This window comes from Marmota monax, unplaced genomic scaffold, assembly GCF_021218885.2.
Source record: "Marmota monax isolate L192 unplaced genomic scaffold, Marmota_monax_Labrador192_F-V1.1 WCK01_AAM20220418_F8-fsc00010, whole genome shotgun sequence".
Classification (NCBI taxonomy): domain Eukaryota; kingdom Metazoa; phylum Chordata; class Mammalia; order Rodentia; family Sciuridae; genus Marmota; species Marmota monax.
This window is the reverse complement of record NW_026692321.1, coordinates 4,096,077-4,117,413: the sequence shown is the minus strand read 5'-3', so window position 1 is coordinate 4,117,413 and position 21,337 is coordinate 4,096,077. Positions and strand designations below refer to the sequence as shown.

Sequence of the window (21,337 nt, the reverse complement as noted above, 5' to 3'; positions counted from 1 at the left end):
TTTGGGGATAGGGTAGTCCTGGTGTGTGTGTTGCTTTGGGCACCTTTAAATACATCAGAGAGGATGAATGTTCCTAGTCAGGGGTGGTCCGATTAGATAATATGGGAGCCAGTATGTAAAATGACCTCAAACTTCCTGTCTTCTTTGTGGGGTAGGGAGCCAGGTCACCTGAGACTAGCCACACCAGAGACAGATCACACTGGGTGGGGAAGGTTGAAGCCAGAGTTAGACAGGCAGTCAGTAGGTAGGTAAATCGAGTCAGGTCCATCAAGGAGGCCAATTTTGAGTGAATCCGGGAAGTTGGAGACTGTCCCTGAGGGATCTTATCAAGATCCTGCCCCTGCTCCAACCTGTTGCCAAGGTAACCTGTCCCAGGAATTTTCCCTCTCTACAGGTTAATGTGTCCTTGTCTACTCCATCCTGCCCTTCCCCCTTCAGCCCACCTATTTCCCACCTTTTGGCCATCCTTGGGCCTAAAGGAAAGAGATAAGGAGGAAAAGCAGGAGAACAAAGGACTCCTCTTCATATGCTTGCCTCGGGGTGCTTCTCTATAATGTTCAAACTTCAACACATGGAGAAGCAGGACTTGCCACTGATAACGGGCAGTATCAAGGTGATGAGTTCAGCTTGTTCACAAGTTTAAGGGAGGTGGAATCTGAGAAGGAACAGCCAGAAGAATGGGAGGAAAACTAGGAGAATTAGTAAGTACAACGAAGGGAATATTTGTAGAAGGGAGTCGCATCCAGTTTTCCATGGATGGAAAGCTGTCCATCACATTTGGTCTCTGGACAGTCACAAGTACCTTTTGCAGACTCCCGAGCAACAGAAAATGGAAGGGAGGATGGGGGCGGGAGTTGCAGGGCCAGGAGGATGGAGGAGGCGGGGGTGGGGGAGGTGGCGAAGGAGGCTGTGTGCGCTCAGGCAGATCCGCAGCACAGAATCTGCCTTCTGGACTCTGGGAGGAATTGAGCGGGTCTCCATTTGCATTGTCATTGGAAGTTTAATTGTTTATTTTTATGAATAATCTTGACTGTAAGGGCAGATGGGGTTTATAAATTAACTATAATAGGAAGAGAAACATTTACAGTGAAAAAATGTTGCTTGGGCAGTTGTCAAAAATACGCCCATTTGGAGACCAGAGAGCCAGCGCCGAGGGCAGTCACCTCGAGCTCAGCCGCGCCCGCCCCTCCAGCCCCGCCTCCGCCGGGCTCCTCCCGCCACGCCCCCGGGGCGTGGCCACCCAAGGCTCCGCCCGGGTTGCAGCCACGTGATCTGTCAGTTCAGGGGCAGACGGAAAATGGCCGCCGGGTGTGGTGAGGGCGACGCGTCTAAAGCCGCTGTCTTTTTCTCCTTCGTCCTCTGACACCGCCGGCGGCCCAGCGGACGGGTTCTTCCGAGCTGAGAGCGCTGTTCTCAGGCCACGTTGTGAGACGGTCAGTGTGGGCCGTCTCGGGGCCAGCGCGGTGGAGGGGTGCGCAGGCCGCGGGGAAGGGGCTAGCCGCTGGGGGAGGGCGGTGTCCAGGCCGCGGGGAAGGGGCGAGCAGAGCGGGGAGGGCGGTGTCCAGGCCCCGGGGAAGGGGCTAGCCGCTCGGGGAGGGCGGTGTCCAGGCCACGGGGAAGGGGCGAGCCGAGCGGGGAGGGCGGTGTCCAGGCCACGGGGAAGGGGCGAGCCTCGCGGGGAGGGGAGGGGGCAAGGTCCTGCGCGCGAGCTGGCTAGCGAGGCTGGGCGGGGCGCTTCGGTGAGGCTTTCAGGGCGAGTGACCGCTGGCTGGACGCGGGAAAGGTCCCTGGACTGGGTGTTTCTGCTGGTCAGTCTTCCAGGGTGCGGAGGTGAAAGCTGTTAGGAAAACGGTTCTGCGGAGCAGATGCTTGCATACCCACTCCCTCGAGGATTCCTGTAGCAGGTGCAGCTAAGGAAGACGGTCTAGGTTTCTTTTCCTAGGATTCCTTTGCGAGGTGGTGTTATTTTCTCCTCTGCTTTATTCCGGGCTCCATTGCTCCATTGTCCTGTGCAGGCTTTTAAACGCCTTGCAAACTACCAGCAAGCCATTGGTTATCAGGCGTCCAAGATTTGTCAGCCAGCGATTTTGGGGTTTTTATTCTTTGAGGTTGTTTTGACATATAGAAAAGATTTAATAAAATTAAAAGTATTTATTAATAACTGTGGAGCCATCTCTGCTCCCTAGAGGGATTGTTAAAATGCAGCTCTCTTAGCCTTTCAGAGATTACTATTCATTTGACGTGGGGTGTGGCTCAGGAGTCACCTCTTGGGGTGATTCTAGTAGATTAGTCCCTGCCCACATTTTGGCAACACTGAGAACCAGACATCTGTAGGTTATTTGGAGTGAGTTCGCGGTTGATAGACTGCTGCGTCAAAGTGTATTCTTTGTTCTCTATCTTTGCCAGAGTGGGCTACTTAATCAGAATCATTTTGGGGTGCTTGTTTAAATATTAGATTCTGGGCCTACCACTGATCTACTAAACGGGATTCTGTGGGGAAGGAGACAGTGTATAGTATTTGACAAGCTTCACAGATAATTTTAGTGCACACCAGTTTGAGAATCCTTTTCTACACACTGTGTGATTGATTTCAAAGTCTGTTTTTTCCAAACACTGGATGGATTTTTTCAACCCAACCTTTTTTGAGCTGTTCACCTTTAGCACCACACAGCTTCCTTCATCAAGCTGGGGAGATAGGGAGGAAGCCAGCATAACCATGCAGAGGTACGTCTCCTCTTTTTCCTGGCTGCTCTTTTTTCATTAAGAGCAAAACCAACCTCTAGTCATGTGCATGTGCCATCTAGTCATCTCTGACCCCTTCTTTTCTTCTCCAGCCATATGCTTTCTTTTACTTATTTTTTTCATTCAGAATATCTCTTCTATATATTTTGGTGGATCAAACAGGTCAAATATTGGGGATTTTATATTGTTCAAGCTAATATCTTCTCCATTCCCACTGCCCAATCCTTCTGCTGTGGCCTATTTTGGTGGATCCCTGACTGGTCCTATAGTTCTATTTTTTGTTGTGTGTTTTTCTAGTCTGAGCTGCTAGGAGGTTTAATTTTTATAGGATTGCATATGAGTGTGTCATTCTTCTCTTTGTGCTTTTGCTCAAGAACTGTCAGATTGTCTACTCATAAGCTACTGTAGTAGAGGTATGTAGAAGACAAGGAACAGAAACCTCAGGGAAATTGAGACATTCAAGACCATGTGGGAAGTCAGGATCCCAGGCAATTTAATCTTCTGCATCTTTCTTGGGGGCCACATTTGTTCTCTTACTAAGGAGGAGTTCGTTTGATTATTCATAGCTGTTGAGTTCTCTCTCTGCTGACTGGCACAAAATTGCCTTTTAAAAAATATTTTTATTAGTTGTTGACAGACCTTTATTTTTTTATTTATTTATACACAGTGCTGAGAATTGAACCTAGTACCTCACACATGCTAGGCAAGGGCTCTATCACTGAGTCACAACCCCAGCCCCAAGTTGCCGCCGTCGTCATCTTCTTCTTTGGGGGTGGGGAGGGGGTGCCAGTGATTGAACTCAGGGGCACTTGACCACTGAGCCACATCCCCACCCCTATTTTGTATTTTATTTAGAGACAGAGTCTCACTGAGTTGCCTAGTGCCTTGCTTTTGTTGTTGATGGCTTCCAGATCCTCCTGCCTCAGCCTCCTGAACCGCTGGGATTACAGGTGTGTGCCAGCCACCGTGCCTGGCCCCAAATGCATTATTTTATACATGGTCCCTAATAACTGGCATAGTTTTGAATTCCAATTCTACGTTGGCCCAACTTATCTTTTTGAGCATCACTTGTAGTGATTGTATACCCATCCCTGGTTGTGGCTGAAGGTAGCTGTTGAGGATAGCAAGGGATGTGGGAGAGCAAAGAAGATACATCTTTAGTATACCTCTGCAGTTACTCAGTTTGATAATTCTCTATTAAGTTTCTGTTTATTCTAGACCTGTAATAGGTTCTAGGGTTAGACAGCCTTTTATCATCGAAGAGATGACAGATCTAACCCACCTTAACTTTCTGGCGTTGGCTCTCACTTCACACTTAAACATCCCAGTCCTATCATTCATCATATCCTGGGCAGACAGCATATAACCACTCATCTACACCCTCGTCATCTATTTTCAGCCTTTTCCCTTTGCTTGGTGTGCCCTTTGTTCGTTTCTCACCTAGTGGACCTGCTGGTTCTTCAGGGATCTACACAGAATCATGATGCTTCCATGATTCCCCAGCTGGAGCAGAAACGTCTCAGAACTCTCAGAGCACTGTTCTACTTTGAATTACAGCTTGGGTTCATCTAGTTTCTATACCACTTGCTATTTGTATCATGTTAGGCACAGTACTTATTTATGCAAACCTTTTTTGTCATCTGTAAAATGAAAAACTAAAATGAAAAACTAAAGTGATGCTGTTTTCCTGAAGATGTCTTAGGGTGTACTGTAACCTTATTGAGGGAACAATTGCAATCTACTGCAGGCTAGCATGGTCTTGAACATAATACTGCCCAATACATACTTGTAAAACAGACAAGACTGCCCTCTGGGCTTTCTTTGTTCACCTAAGGTCTGCTGACCCTATTATATGTTCAGGCAATGTGTCAGGCACTGAGCAAATGTTGGAGGAGGAGGAGGAGGAGGCCCTCACCTTGCTCTGGAGGGGTAGGACCTTGACAGGGAAGTCTCACTGTAGAATTGACTTTGAAATTGAAAGTTGAAGACTGTATAGAGATTCGTTGGGCCCAAGTCAGATGCTAGTGAAGGTAAAGGGGAGAATGACTTGAAACTGACAGGATTTCTGGGAATGACAAGAGGAGTATGAATATGGGCTTGAAGTTTTTTTAATTTTTTTAGTTGTCAATGGATCTTTATTTTATTTATTGATATGCGGTACTGAGAATTGAACCAATGCCTCACACATGCTAGGCAAGCGCTCCGCCACTGAGTCCCAGCCCCAGCCCCAAGGGTTTTTATTCTAAGATAGCTAAGAATAGAGCTTGCTACAAGTGAGAGAAAGTGGGACTGACCAGAAGTGAAGCCTCTGAGGGAAGGATAGGGAGATTTGACCTTTGAGAACATAATCTGATTTACTGGGTACACTTGGAAGCAAACCTGCTTCACTTATTGTTAGAAGTCTGGATGATGGGAGTCATTTTGTTGCCTACAGTTTTGGCAAACTCTTTTCTCCTGTTAAACATAAATGTATTTATGTGATTTGATCAAATTCAGTTCAGCATCCATGTATCAGTTAATATGTGCAAGGAAGTGTTTAAGGTGCTTCTGAACTTGTGAAGTTCCTACTATCAGGAAAATTATAATAATAAGGAAGGAAAGAATGGAGGAATGCAGAGATTACCAGATTTCAAAGCTTATAATGTTGATGGTCCACAAGGCCTCCTATATTATTTTTTCCCTCAAAGTACACAAAGGAGAGAATGATGTCATGAGTGTTCATGACACTCTTAACAACTACGAATGTTTTGCCAACTTTATTTCCAGGAATTTTCCTCTTCCCCTGTTACCCTTCCCTGTGCCCCCTCGTTCTTTAAAGAGACTTGACCCTCCATAGGCAGGAATAATGTCTTATCCAGCTTGTCAGTCAGAATCCATAACACAGGGTCTTGCAGATTTTAGGCTGCCAATGGACTGTTGATAGAACTTCACAAGTTCAGAAGCACCTGAACTGTGTGAATTGTATACGTTTTCACATAATTATATGACAAAATAGGTCATTTTTCCATAAAAGATTAGTTCAAAGGACATCCTTTGGGGAGTTATGGCAAAGCAAATTCAACATAAAAGATTTAAAAAGGTGTTTTATTAATACTTTTGTGTAATCTTAGTCTAAAGCAAGGATAAAAGTGATAACCTTTTTTAGTGGTGATGGAGTTCAAACCCAGGGCCTTGTGTGTGCTGGTCAAGTGCTATACCTCTGAGGTACACCCCCACCAGCCTAGAAATAACCTTTTAAAAAATGTTTTAAGGGTCTGAGATTGTGGCTCAGCGGTAGAGAGCTTGCCTAGCACGCGCAGGGCCCTATGTTCGTTCCTCAGCACCACATAAAAATAAATTAATAGAATAAAGGTATTGTGTCCAACTACAACTAAAAAAATAAATATTTTTTAAAAATGTTTTAAGTATCCAAAGGTGATGCACAGTCTATATAACTGACTGGAGGAGAAAAAAATTATAAAAATAAAGATAAAGACTCAATTGTGAGTGAAAACAGTGCTCAGTGGGTGAACCAACTCCGATGGAGTGGCTCTAACAAACAGCGTGAGAGTCTGTGTGTGTATTTGTTTATTTAAGAAATATTTTTTGGGGGGTACCAGGGGTTGAACTCAGGGGTACTTGACCACTGAACCACATCCCCAGCCCTGTTTTTTTATTTAGAGACAGGGTATTGCTGAGTTGCTTAGCAGCTTGCTTTTGCCGAGGCTGGCTTTGAACTTGTGATCCTCTTACCTCAGCCTCCTCAGCTGCAGGGATCACAAGCGTGTGCCAGCACACCCTGCCTGTGTGTTTATTTATATAGGTATGAATGCACGGAATTCTCCCTGTCAACAGGAGTCACCTTGCAAATGGTTTTCCTCTAGGCACTCTCACACCGAAGGGTTCCTAGAAGCTTTGTCTCACTATCCATGCTTATATAGTTTAAAGCGGTGATTTATTTACTGCTCACAACAGTAGATGGCTCTTGCTTCAGGGTACCAAGTTGAAGAGACCAGGACTGGTGAGAAGGGCATGAACTAGGTGAGAGATGTGTTGTAGACATTTTAGGATGGATGCCTAGATGCTGCTGGTTTCCTCTTTTCTAGAAACAGTGTCAGTACTGTATGAGCTCATAACTCCCTCCCGACCTTGTGTCTATTGTTGTTTGGTCTTGGGCTGGCAACTAACTCAGTCTGGGTTCTCAGGCCTTCCTACCCCCTTAAAAAAAAAAATCTTATTTTTTTGAGATGGTATCTCATTGTGTTGACCAGGATGGCCTTGAACTCCTGGGCTCATGTGATCCTTTTGCCTCAGCCTCCTAAGTAGCTGGGATTACAGGTGTGTACTATTACACCTGGCAGTCAGACCTTTCTTCCTAAGACTTTGGGTCTGGTAACAAAGCATAACTGCTATCTCTAGTGTTAGAAGCTGTTTGATTGAGGCTAAATAGCTGTGAGAAGCCATGTTCCCATTAATGGAGAAGTTGGTCTAGGATGAAAATAGACGAAACCAATAAAGAAGAGAAGGCTGCTGGCATTCAGGTCCAGTAGCTCATACCTTTTCCATTGTCTGGTTGTGGGAAGTAAACTAGTATCCCTGAAGTACATTTATCTGTTTTGTTTAAACTAGATTACTTTTCCCCTTGCATCCATAGGAGTCCAATGAGGGTAGATGATAAAGCCCTAAATGGAGGCACTGAGAGTGGGGCTACCTCATCTCCTTACTTAGGAGGTACACTGGATAGAGAATGGTAGCTGTGCAGCTGTGAAGAGACGGATGGTTGCTTTGGTAGGGGGGTTATGAGGGTGGAGTTGTAAATGGAAGGAGCTAACTGGCAGAAACAGACCCAGAATAGGGGTGAGGGCAACTCCCGGTTTTGAGATAGCAGTGTTTATGGTACAAAGTATGGGTTAAGGTTTGTTTATTTGCACTTGAATGTCCAGTTGAATATAATGAAGTTCCCATTCCGTTGAAACTTACATTCTAGTGGAGGTGGACAGATAGTAAGCAGATGGTGATAAGTGATGGAGAATAATAAAGCAGGACAAGGGGGTGGGAGTGCAGGGCCATGGTGGAGCAGTGGAAGGTTATTTCTCCTATATCCCACATCACGTTGTGTTTTCTGATCTTATGAGATGAGGGGCAAGCCTTGTGCATGTCTTGTAGAAAAAGAGTTTAGGCAGACAGAAGTGTAGTGCAGAGACCTGGGGGACAGTGCTTGGATGTCATGCAGTGAAGTGACCAAGAGAATGTGAGAGGAGATGAGATCAGCGGTATTAGAGAGATGAGAGGTTGTGCCACCTAGAGTCCTCTGCCAGATGAAAATGATCTTTGAGTGCTTTGAGAAGCCATTGAGGATGCCCTCTTGATTCAGTACTGCCCCCAGTGTGGTTCTTTAGTTGGCAGTGATAGCATTACCTGAGAGTTAAAGATGCAGATTCAAGGAACAGAACTGTGGGGTCAGAACCTCTGAGGATACAGCCCAGAAATCTGTGCTCTCAGCTTTCCAGATGATTCTGATACATGTTTAAGGTTTTTTAAGTTTTTGGTTGATAAATACTAATTGTGTGTGTGTGTGTGTGTGTGTGTGTGTGTGTGTGTGAGAGAGAGAGAGAGAGAGAGAGAGAGATACAGTGTGATATTTCCATGCATATTTATACATTGTGGAATGATCACATCAGGCTCACATTCTTATCAGTACTTTGTGGTGAGAACATTTAAAATTCACTCTTCTAGCAATTTTGAAATATACGTTATTATTAACTACAATCCCCATGCTATGCAATAGATTAATGACACTTCTTTCTCCTATCTAACTAGCCCTTTGCATTCTTGGACCAACAGCTTCTTTTCCTGACCACCCCCACATTCCTTCAGCCTTTAGTAGCTCTGGTCCAGCTTATGTTCTCAGACAATCACTATAAGTATGTTGTGGTGGATAGTGGGAAGGGCAGGCAGAGCAGAAGCAAGGGAAGGAAGCTGTGCTTGTTCAGGTGAGGTCAGGGTGGTTGTCCAGTGTGGTAGTGATGGAGGTAGTGTGGTAGTGTGATAGTCAAATGTGAAATATTTGCTCTACCTATAAAACATGTAGGTAATATATTGAATGTAGGATATAAGAGGAAGAGAAGTCATGTACAATTCAAAGATTTTTGGCCTTGGAAGAATGGAGCTGGAGCTGCCATGTACTGAGATACAGACAGTAAGAGGAGCAGTGAATCATGTCTTTGTATCTGAGTTGATGGTGAGGGTTTGGGGGATGTATCTGGAGTTTGAGTTTGAATGATTAAGTTTGAGATAAGTGTGAGTCTTGGGAAAAGACATCATGTCAGCATTTTAATTGCTCAGCTATGGGGCCTTGTTTTTCTTCTTGCCACTTGGTTAAGACTGATAATATTTTCATAAGAACTTAGTTTTTTCCCCTACCACAAATTATACATCTTTTGTCTAATTTACTTTTAACAGGTATTGAAATAAAGATAACTATAGCTTTCTGTGAAAATGTCAGTTCTGATATCACAGAGTGTAATAAATTATGTGGAAGAAGAAAACATTCCTGCTTTGAAAGCTCTTCTTGAAAAATGCAAAGATGTAGATGAGAGAAATGAGGTAAGGCCACATTTCTATAATTAAGTTCTTTGTTTTTGTTTTTTATTTTTGTTACTGGGTATTGAACCCAGGGGAACTTAACCACTGAGCCTCATCACAATCCCTCTTATTTTTTATTTTCGGACAGAATCTCACTAGATTACTTGGGACCTCACTAAGTTTCTAAGGCTGGCTTTGAATTTGCAGTCCTTCTGCCTCAGACTTCCAGGTCTCTGGGGTTACAGGCATGTGCTACTATGCCCTCCTTACAATTAAATTCTTTCAGAGATATTTCCTGGCTAACCCGCAGGCACTATGCTCAGGATAGAAGTGAGTAGGAATGGCAGTTCTCAGCCATGTCTTATTGGACTTATGATGTGACATTATTGTTGAAAATACTCGATGTAGTCCATGTTTTTGGACTACATTTTAACTTATATAAATGATTAAATGAATGTAGGTTGATAATTGATTGATTTTACCCTGATGTAATAATCAATATTCAGGAAGTTTGATTCTTTGAAAATTAAAGTGTTTCTAGGAAGCTTTAGAGAGCATATAGACCTGCTCTTCCTACAAGTAGACTAAACAGACAAAAATTAGGAATTTAAAAATATTTTCTTCAATGGAGTCCTAACTTTTGTCCTTAATTTTTCATTCTACACACTGGGAAATTTTAAGTGCAGTGTCTTTAAAAGAGAGTTAAATAAGTTATGTGTTATTGTTTAATTAATTCATAAACATTAACAAATTAGTTATTTCTATTTATTGATATGAGTACAAAATGTTGATCTTATTTTATCATGTACAGCCAATCTGAAGATTAATTGGCATGCCGTTTTAAAGATGAATAAACTTTTTGTGTGAATTTTGTAACTGGCAAAATATGTGTGTATTTTATAAAACCTCAGGAAAATAAACATTTCATAGAACTGTACTTTTAATAGTGCTTTTTTTTGTCAGCAGAAAAGCTGAATAAGGAATAATTTTTTAATGTAAGTACATGTGTAAAATATGTGTATGTACTTGGATTTATATGTGTCCTTATGCATTTCTGTGTATACACATGTAAAAAATACTTGTTTTTTATTATAGTAAAAAACCCCACATAATATGAAATTTATCATCTTAACTATTTTTAATTTTATTTATTAACCTTTTTTTGGTGGTACTAAGGATTGAATGTAGGCCCTCCCATTTGCTAGGCAATCACTAAGCTGTATCCTAGCCCCTTTTATTCATTTTCAAAACAGGGTCTTACTAAATTGCCCAAACTGATCTTGAACTTGAGATTCTCAAGATTACAGGCATGTGACATTGCGCCTGGCCCATCTGAATTTTTAAACATACAGTTGAATCATCATAAGTATTTCTACCTTGTTGTGCAACAGATCTCCAGAATGTTTGGATCTTGCAAAACCAAAGCTCTGCATATTGGACAACTTTCCATGGGGATGCGGGTGCAGCTCAATAGTAGCATTTGCTTAGCATGCATGAGGCCCTGGATTTGATCTAATGATAATGCCTATATTTTCAATGTTTTTGTGTTGAACAAAATATAATATAGTTCGTTAACATTTGTTAACTCTTTTTGATTATGAATAGTCAAGAATTATCATAAAGAGATAAGATTAAAACTTGGCGATTATTGTTATAAAAGAATTACCTAAAGAAGTATTTTATTAGTATATATTAGTTTATTTAGAATAACAAAATAGTTTGAAAAGAAATCTTTTGTTCTTAATACTGAAAGAACACCTTCACTGGGAAGGAGACAAATAGCACATCAGTAAGTATAAGATTATATTACTCTTATTGCCTTAAGGAATGAAGCATTTTTGGCATTGAGCTAATATAACATCATACATGAGATAGCATTCAATGGCAACTAGTTATCATTATAGCTAGTTTAATATTGTGTCAATTTTAATTCAAAACCCCTTGATATTTGGCTCCATGTGAAGATTTTGGGTGAAGTAGCTTTCTTTCTTTCTTTTTTTTTTTTTAAATTGGCTTTAATTAGTTATACATGACAGTAGGATGCACTTATATACTTTGATGTATCATACATAGGTGGGATATGATTTCTCATTTTTCTGAGTGTGCATATTGTAGAATCACATTGGTCATACAGTCTCACTGAAGTAGCTTTCTTAAGGCCTTTTTCTGTTTTTTTAATTCTTAGCACTTTACATCTACAACTTTTTTCTTTTTTGCAGTGCTGGGGATAATACCCAGGATCTCATGCATGTCAGGCAAGCACTGTACTACTGAGCTACATCCACTGCCCAACAGCTTATAAAATTTAATCTTTATAGATTTTTAAAAGTTTTTTGAATTTTCTCACTTCTATTTTGTTCTTGAAAGTATTTAAGTAATTTCATAGTAATGTATTTTAATTATTCTGAAAAGGATTCTTAAATATTAGATCAATTTAATAAAGTAATGTAGATAAAATAGTCTGAAACTGTGCTTAGAATATAATCAGCCATAATCAGTAAATTCTAGCCTCCTCCTTTGTTTTCTTCCTACTTTATTGATAAACTAGATAAATTTCTTGGCTTTGTAAATAGTCTCAATGATGGCATATCTTTGCCCTTTTTGAGCAGGGAAAGACTTATTTTTGGAAAGAACAAAGTCACTTTCGGCTTTCATTTGTACATGAGGTAGAGTTGAGGCTGGACATTATTCTACTGGTTAGGAAAATGAAATGGGACTTAAAGAGATATACTGTATGTGTTTATAAATAGCTGCTAAAGAAAATTAAGTAGAAATTGGAATGTAGGAATTACAAAGAACAAAAAGATGATGGAATAGTGGGTGTTTCTGCATTGTAGTCTTTTGAGAAATTGAAAGAAATGATGGTACCTGTTAGGACTTTGAATTTGGGCTGAGTGTTCAGTTTTGTGTTTGGTGTCTTGGCTTGAGGTCATTGTGTAGTGGAGCAGGGATACCTTTGTCTGTTCTGCATTCAGAATAGAATACCACACACTGGGTAATTTCTCAACAGCAGAAGTTCACTGCTCATGCTTTTGGAGGCTAGGAAGTTCAAGATCAAGGAGATGGCATCTGATGAGGCAACATAACAGTAGCCATTCCATGGGTAAGAGAACATGAAAGAGAATGAGAGAAGAGGGAAGGGAACCAAACTCATTCTTGTATCCTTTTATTAGGAACGTATTCCTTTCACAATGGTAGTATCAATCCATTTGTGTGGGTTGTGATCTCATTACCTCATTACCCCCCAACACTGTTGCTTTGAGGATTAAGTTTTCCTGCCAGTGACCTGTGCAGGCGGTGGAAATGGGGTTCCTCTTCGTGGAATGGGTTGGCTGTGAAATAAAGGCTAATAAAGACAGAAGGGTGAAAGAACCACAGAACACAGGAAGTACTTTTAAAAAGCTGGCGTGGGACAGGTTTGCCGATCTTAATGATCGAGCTTCCACACTGGAAAAAGAGTGGGCAAGCAAAATGGAGCCCTGGCTTGCTTTTTTTATACTGCGGAACATCAAAGGTTTTTCATGGAATATTCTTTGCCAAATAAGGTAGGAGGTGGGCTGTCCAGTTCCCAATGGGTTATGCCCAACTCCAGAGCTACAAGAGGGGATCTTCCTAGTAGAGCAGAGATAGAGGTCATGTGCTTTGGGCAATCTAATGCCTGCTGGGGGAGCCAGGATAGTTTCCAAGGAAAAACCTAAATCTCCATGGCTGGATACCAAGTGAAGATCCTCATGTAATTCACGGGTGGCTCCCCGTATAGTTTCCAGCACACAAACTTAAGGGAACACTCAAACCTTAACAGGGGGTTGTGGATTATGAAATCTTGTGCTTTTTGGAAAGAGTTAGGTTCAGGGTTTGATGGGGGCATCTGGGCTTAGATATGGAAGGGAACTTCAGTGGTTCATTTTCAGGTGGAATGGTGAAGTTGTCATAACATAATAAGTTAGTCCTTATTTTTGCAACTGTAGTTACTGGATTGGTTAAGCAAGAACCAGGAGAGTCCAAAGATAGGCTTTGTTTTAAGATAATTTATAAGGTAGCTATCCTTCTCTTGGAATCTAATAAAACTTTATGGCAACCTTTCTTGAATTTCTTTTACTTTTTTGGATACGAAGGTTTACCAGTGAAGATTTGCTTTGAACTGTGTCTAATAGCTCTCAGGACAATGGTTTAAAATTGAAGGTTTTATTGTTCTCATATAATGACAAGCTACAAACAGAGGAGCCAGTCCAAGACTGGTGTGGTGGATTCAGGACATCTCAAGGACCCAGGCTTTTTGTACTTTTCCGGCCACTCCTTATTGTCCCAGTTACTCACCTCAACTTCAGCATTCTGTCTGCATATTGGGCAAGAAATTAGAAAAAGGATATAAGCCACCTGAACTAGTCCCCTCACAGCCAAAGAGCAGTGTCATGGGATCATTTCTGGCCACAAGGGGGGCTTTTTAGCCAGCACATTGCCACCCCAGCCAAATGTGGTTCCTCTGGATACTGGAAGACAGTTCAGAGTTTCTGCAAGAGAAAATTGTGACTATTTAAGTCATGTGGCATGTAATTCTAGTAAATCAGGTTTATACCATCTTTCTTTGTGTTTGGGTACTAATGCACATTTACATTATTTTTGAAGATCTTGTTTCATGAAACTCTTTAACTGTGTGAACCATCTGAGGTGCAGCAGTGACTCCAGAATGTAAACAGAATGTGCCTCTGAGTCTTTGCTATTACTGTTTTGGAAATGGTGATGTAAAATTCATGCATTCTTAGTGTCTTGGATTCATTTTGTTAGCTTTAATTTCTGTATTTTACCAGGGACTTTGATATCTCACTCTTCATCTGAGTAGATTAGAAGGGAAAAACACGCTGTAGAGTATACACTGAACAATTTAGAGCTGACAGAGGCATGTGTGGTATAGTAATTGATGTCTGTACTCTGACTCAGAACCATAAACATAATCTTTAAGATAATCTGTTTAACAAGTAGCAGTATGTGCACTTCTTTTTAGAATGGTGATTATCAAATTTAATGTTTAAAGGATTAACTTTTTCACCTGTAAAATCTGTTTATTTGTAACCCCTCCTTCCCTAATGACTCCAGTTGAATGATGTGGTAGCCATATATAGTTTAGTATCAATCATTTACTAAGAATGTCTATATTTAAATGTGAGTTACTTTTGCATTTATTAGTACCAGTATTTGTGTTAAACTCTTTATTTGTATTATCTTTGCAATAGTTTTTAATTGTACTTGACAGTTATTATTATAATCATTTGCTTGTTTCTGTGTTGCTCTTAATTGATTTTTAAATTTTTTAAGACTTGGCTCACTTATATACTTGAAAAAATTGGAGCACCTGGTTGGTGTCAACTGTCCCTCATATTCCATTACAATATATTTTTTATTTGTTCTTTTTTAGATATACACAACAGTAGAGAATATTTTGATATATAATACATACATGGAGTATGTCTTATTCTAATTAAGATCCCATTCTTGCGGTTGTATATAATATGGAGGTTCACTGTGGTGTATTCATATATGAACATCGGAAAGTTATGTTCAATTCATTTCACTGTCTTTCCATGTACAATATTATACACATGAACAAAATAGATACATTTCCTCAGGGAGTATAGAGCCTTTAGGGAAGATAGACAAAAATCAGTTGTTAATCACACAAATAAAAATGTATCACCAAGCAAGGATTAAATGGTAAAGGGCAATCCCAGGATCAGGGCAGGCCTGTCTCTCTGTCATTCAGGGCTTCTGTAGGCCTTGGTGAGTTCTTATCCAGAAGATCAGTGGGGAAACATTGAAGGGTTTGAAGCAAAGAAATGACGTCAAATTGGCATTAAAAAAAAAATTACAGATTTTTCCTCCATGCTGATACACAGTACACATCCACATAAGTAGGTGCATAAATAAGTATTTTTAAGTTTTGGTGTAAAGTTTTCTCTTATTCCTTTGTTTTAGTATCTTTAGAATTGTCTGGTGATTTCCTAATATGTACTGCACTTTGAGTGGAGAAAGTGACTTGTCCCAGAGCCAGCTGCAGGACCCTACCCTGTTTCCAGGGCCAATGGAGCTACCCACTGCATTCACTTTTGGGAAGACTGGAAACATTGACTCAACTAGCCCAGACTTAATTTTAATGAGTCAAGGTTGTAAGGAAAGGCTTAAATTGCATATGTGTATTGTATAAGTAGCACTTGTGTTGCTTTTATGTTTTGCTTTAGATAAAACAAGTGTGATTAAAACCTCATTCTACATCATATTTTGCCTATGTTGTTTGCCGCAGTCTGGCTGGGCACAAATCATGAGCCACTGAAGCAGGAACAAACTTTATTTCTGAACTCCACCAGCACACTCCACACACGCTCCCAGGAATTCTCCCGAACGCCACTTGACTCATCCAGGAACCAGCAACCGGAAATATCCCTCCTCCGGCACTTCCCCAACCAATGGGAACTCTCCGGGAATCCCCGCGAGAGCTCAACTGGAACTCAACGGGAACTCCGTGAGAACTTGCTGGCGTCACCTCTCAACCACTACTTCTGGCAAAAATGCCATGCGTCATCCCGACTCGGCTGTGGCCCTCAACAGTTGTTAGAGTATTTGGTTACAATAGTTAATGTAGCCTTTTGGAATGATGCATATTTGGTTATATGCATTGTGGGAATTAACTTTCCAGATCTTAATGCTATGCATGTTTACTGAGTTTGAATGAATTCATAGTGTCAAAATCAGATTGTTAACATGATGGAAAGAAAAAAATTTGATTTAATTATCTCTTTGACTTTTAAATTGGCAGTAAACCAAAAGTAAATGTCCTGCTGGGCACGGTGATGCACACCTGTAATCCTGGTGGCTCAGGAGCTGAGGCAGGAGAATTGTGAGTTTAAAGCCAGCCTCAGCAAAAACGAGGCACTAAGCAACTCAGTGAGACCCTGTCTCTAAATAAAATACAAAATAGGGCTGGGGATGTGGCTCAGTGGTTCAGTGCCCCTGAGTTCAATCACCAGTAGCCCTCCCCACTCCACAAAAAAAACAAAACAAAACAAAAAAACAAAAACAAAGCAACAACAACAAAAAAAACTAAAGGTTTAAAGCTGTTTCTAAATGAAAGAAATATAGTAAAAACAAGTAGTCCTTAACATACTTCATGAAAATACAAGTGTGGTGAATTTAACTGTAGTGTTGCAGTGAAAGCATATCATCCCGGTGTGTTTTATATCCTCCAGTGTGGCCAAACTCCACTGATGATAGCTGCTCAGCAAGGCAATCTGGAAATAGTGAAAGAATTGATCAAGAATGGAGCTAACTGCAATTTGGAAGATTTGGTATTTATAAACATAATTTATTCTTTGGTCTTTTTTTTCCTTTAACTGTGTTTCTTCAGTTTTAAGAAATGATTCAAAAGTAATTGATTAAATTTGTACTTTCAGGTATATCTTAACTTTGTCTAGTGTGCTACATCAGTTTTTTAAAGAGTATTTTAGGAGAAAAAAGTTTGCTTTCAAAATGAAGGATGTCAGCTCTTTTTGTTTTTCTTACGTAGATGGTGATGGCTGAATAGAGAGCACATGTTCATACAGTTAAATGCCTGCCTAGAAAATATCCCCTAATGATGTTTTACTGCAAGTATCACATTTGATAACAGTCAGAGGTGGTCCCTTCTGATGTCACTTCTGGGGGATAAATCATCATTCCAAAAGGTTACATTAGCTCTAATTCTTAGAATCACTTTGAGGGTCAGGTCACATGGCTACATATTTTTTCAAATTGAATGATCATTTAAATTGCTCTCATGAATAAAGGTTAAAATAGTATACTTGTATCCTTTGTTTTAAAAATAAAGGATAGCTTTTTTTTTTTTATTATGTAGTGGACTCACTCTAATTTAATGGCCTGTGTATGTGCTCTCAGATCTGATTATAGGCTTTTTAATTTCAATTTATAGTAAAGATTGCTAGCCACAGGATTAGCCTTGAGGTTTAGGTGGTCTCATCTTTTCTCCCTTTTAAAAAACACTGTATGCGATTAGAAGTCCAGTGAGAAGACTGAACAAGCTTTGTGAAACCATTTCTGCATCATTAGTAGTGATAGAGGTAGATAAATTCTTAAGAGAAACTTAGCATTATTTTATAAAAGTTTAAAGTGGGCTGCGTCATGGCAATTTGGTATGATCATTTGGTATGTAAATTCAAATTTTTTTTCCCTCACCTTGGAATGTTATTTTTGGTTTTAAAACCCACCATTATTTTTATGTGTTCAAGGATAATTGGACAGCACTTATATCTGCATCAAAAGAAGGGCACATGCACATTGTGGAAGAACTGCTTAAATGTGGGGTTAATCTGGAGCACCGTGATATGGTATGTACATTTTCCTTATTATGATATTAATTATCTGAAATCTTATCAGGAATAACAGATACTTGTGAAGTCCTATGTTTTTATGTGTGAGGTGATATCATTATGACTTCAGGATTTGGGATTGGACCTTCAAGGGTGTTTTGAACCCAAGCATAATAATGTCCCTCTTTTAGAACGCACCATCTTTAGTTTATTTCAGAGTTTAAAATTCTGAAATATTGTTAAAAAAACTTATTCTTCAACATGTCGATATTTTATAACTTTTGAAAAATTGTTGCCTTTAGACACAACTTTAAGAAGGATGTTGTAGAGTTTTAAAAATATTTTTGTCACTTATAACTTTCAGAATAATACTTGTACTTTTGTTTATAAAATGTAATTTTGTTCAGGCTTGCTATCTGTGCACATTACAAGTTTAACAAGCTGAGGTCCTTAATTGTCACTTAGCTTTTATTTGATCTTGGCATCTGGTTAAAGCATAAAAGTAAAATGTGTTATTCTGTAAAATGCTTAATCTTTTTAAAAGTTAATTCTAATAGGAGAAGAAAGGAATGAGATGATCTGCCTTGACATATAATACAATTATTACTTAGCTGATGGTGCTTTATGAAGTACAGGTGGTCTGAGCTTTAAAAAAAAAAACTACTGCATTTCCCCATTTTGCACTTAATAGCATATTATGATTTATGTATGGGTTTTCTCTCTCTAGTCTTGTATTCTTAAAACATAGCAGAATAGGTGGTATACTTACTTTTATAAGAAGATACTGTTATACTTTGTATCTAAAATGTCCCTCAAAGACTGCAGTGTTAAGTGCTTAGTTCCCAGCTATGGCCCTAGGGATGTGGTGGAACCTTTAAGGGGTGGGGCCTAGTGGAAGGCGGTCAGGTCACTGGAGATGTGCCCTTGGAAAGAACATTGGGATTCTGGTCCCTTCTTCTATCTCTTTGCTTCCTGCTGCCATGAGATCCACAGGTCTCTGCTGTGTGCTCCTCCCATGATGTGCTGTGCTCCACTGCCACAGCCCAAAAGCAATGGGCCAGGTGACCGTGGACTGAAACCTTTGAAAACATGAGCCAAAATAAACCTTTCGAGCTAGGGCTGTAGCTCAGTGGTAGAGCACTTACCTAGCACAGGAGAAGCACTGGTTCGATCCTCAGCACCGTATAAAAATAAGCAAGTAAAATAAAAGTATTGTGTCCATCTATAACTAAAAAACAAAACAAACCCAAAATTAACCTTTCCTTCTCAAGGAGTTTATCTCAGATCTGAGGTGTTTTTTTGTTTTTGTCACAGTGATGGAAAGCTCACTAACATATTCAGAGAAATGTTTATGTTGTATAATTTCCAAAAAGATGTTTGAGTTTAATCAATAGAAGTTTAGGGAGAGAAGATAATAATGTCAGTAGCCTAGGCAAAGGATGGATATAGCAGCTGAGAGTAAAAGGTGGTGCTCTTACTTTATTGGTATATAAGGTATCTTGTTGTTCTCAATATTTTATTAAAGGGACCATACTAGTTTACCATGTGATGAATATATTAGGTACCAGTTCTGTGACTGTCATTTTTAGGTGCTTTATGGCCTCTGTATCATTTAATTGACTTCTTAGACAATCCCATGAACTAAAGGTTGATTTTTATTTTCAGTGTATAGTTGAGGAAATTGGGGCTGGAAGAGGTGAGTCTTTGTCCAAAGTCACAGAACTACTAAGCAGTACTAAGCAGTCAGTGTGGGTGGGTTTTGAGTCCAGCTCTGCCTTTTCCAAAGCCTTTCTCCTCTATCATTCTTCTATATACGTCTGCAGGGAAGTTAAGATTTAGAAATTTTGATAAGATTTCTAAAGAATGATTTGTTAAACTTTTTTTGGTTTTCCCGATTTCTCCTATTTCCCCAAAGTAATGATCATACAATTTTTAACATTTAAAGGATCTTTGTGTTTGGCTTTAAAATGCCACAAGTTGGGGAAACTGGGGACCCTGTCTCTCTCAGTAGTTATTGTTGCAACTTAACGTCAAAGGATTGGCAGATGGTAGTAGCTACCAACATAGGGAAGACAGAGTCCTGGGACTTGTGCAAGGAGAGGAGAGTGATTATTGGGGTCCTGTGGGATTCAGAAAGAATTCCACGATATATTGTCAAGAAATCTGGGGAAGTTTCTTTCTTTTTTTAATATATATATTTTTAGTTGTCTGTTGACACAATATCTGTATTTGTTTTTATGTGGTGCCGAGGTGTGTTAATTCTCTAACATTTTTAAGTAGCCAAAATTACTACAAAATTACTGCAAAACAACAAGCTACCTTACATACCAGTGCCTCATACATGCTAGGCAAGCACTCTACCACTGAGCCACAACCCCAGCCCTCAGGAGGAGTCTTTCTGTAGGCACTAAGCTGAATGAGTTTAATGAAATATAAAACTATTTCTATAATTAACCACAGTCTTTTGATTTTTACAAATTTAGGTGTTGTTTCTTGAAATTAATTCCCTAACATTTTTAAGTAACCAAAATTAATGTAGAAATTTGGAATTGTCCAACAAAAATGTTCCCTATTTCAATATATGTGATATAGCATAAACTTTAGAGTCATTTGGGAATGTAAGAGATTTGACTCATTTCATGTACAATTATGTATGTTTCTGGGAATATTGTAAAATTACATAGTACTACCTTCATGAAACAATGGTTCATAAAGATATACACAGAAGTACCTTGATTAGTGGTAGTGTTTTTATGCTTGGAAAATATCCAGTTTTATCCTGCCCTTTTTTTTCTCCTGTTTTCTTTAGGGGGGATGGACTGCTCTCATGTGGGCATGTTACAAAGGTCGTACTGAAGTAGTAGAGTTGCTTCTTTCTCATGGTGCCAATCCAAATGTCACTGGTCTGGTAAGCAGTAACAAAAAAGCTCATTTGTGACTATGGGGTAAATTTTCTTAAGGGATGCATTAGACTGTTTACATGTGACTTCCAGGTGGATGGAGATTTTTCTAGGTCATATTAAATACAGAATGTGATTTCTAAACAAAATAAGAATTTTATAAGCTAAGTTTATTTCTCAATTTTTGTCAACATAAAAGTAAATCTTAGAGCTCGAATGTTAACATTAACTTTACTTAGCAGATGTGTTTTGTGAATATCCACCTAAAAGATTTTCTCTTTTTCTCCCTCCTTCCCTCCCTTTTTCTTTTTCCTTCTTTCTATCCCTCCCTCCTTCCTATCTATCTGTCCATCCCAGCAGTACAGTGTTTATCCAATCATTTGGGCAGCGGGGAGAGGTCATGCAGATATAGTGCATATCTTACTGCAAAATGGTGCTAAAGTCAACTGCTCTGATAAGGTAAGTTGGTAGGATGTGGCCAGATTCCAGTCTGTATTATGTCCACTTGAGGTATCTAAGTTATAAACATTTTCAAGTGTAATTGCTCTAATGTATCTCATATTTTTGTATATCATTGTATTTTTAGATAGATATATATTTCATGGATGAATCCCTTGTATGTATTTTTACTAAATATCCTTTTGATGTTTATTTTGTTGCATTCCTTATTCTTAGGGAGATAGACAGGGATAATGGATTCACTGTTCTCATCATTTGAGATTTTCTGTTATAACTGTTCCTCCCACCTTCAGTCCTGTCTGCTTTCTCTGTATTGTT

At 39.7% G+C, this 21,337-nt stretch overlaps 1 protein-coding gene across 6 annotated transcripts in view; it reads left to right on the top strand.

Moving 5' to 3' along the window:
• Positions 1–1,263: 1,263 nt before the first annotated feature.
• The window catches only part of Kidins220 (kinase D interacting substrate 220), a 107,296-nt gene continuing 87,222 nt past the window's right edge, over positions 1,264–21,337 (top strand). For 3 of the 6 annotated variants that reach the window (XM_046441211.2, XM_046441208.2, XM_046441206.2), the window contains exons 1-6: positions 1,264–1,433; positions 9,184–9,327; positions 16,545–16,643; positions 17,580–17,678; positions 20,470–20,568; positions 20,921–21,019. In XM_046441211.2, coding sequence (XP_046297167.1) covers positions 9,220–9,327; positions 16,545–16,643; positions 17,580–17,678; positions 20,470–20,568; positions 20,921–21,019 — 504 coding nt within the window. In that variant the 5' untranslated portion in view covers positions 1,264–1,433; positions 9,184–9,219. Of the gene's footprint in view, positions 1,434–9,183; positions 9,328–16,544; positions 16,644–17,579; positions 17,679–20,469; positions 20,569–20,917; positions 21,020–21,337 lie in introns of all 6 variants that reach the window. The other 3 variants (XM_046441209.2, XM_046441207.2, XM_046441205.2) reach the window with 1 other exon arrangement.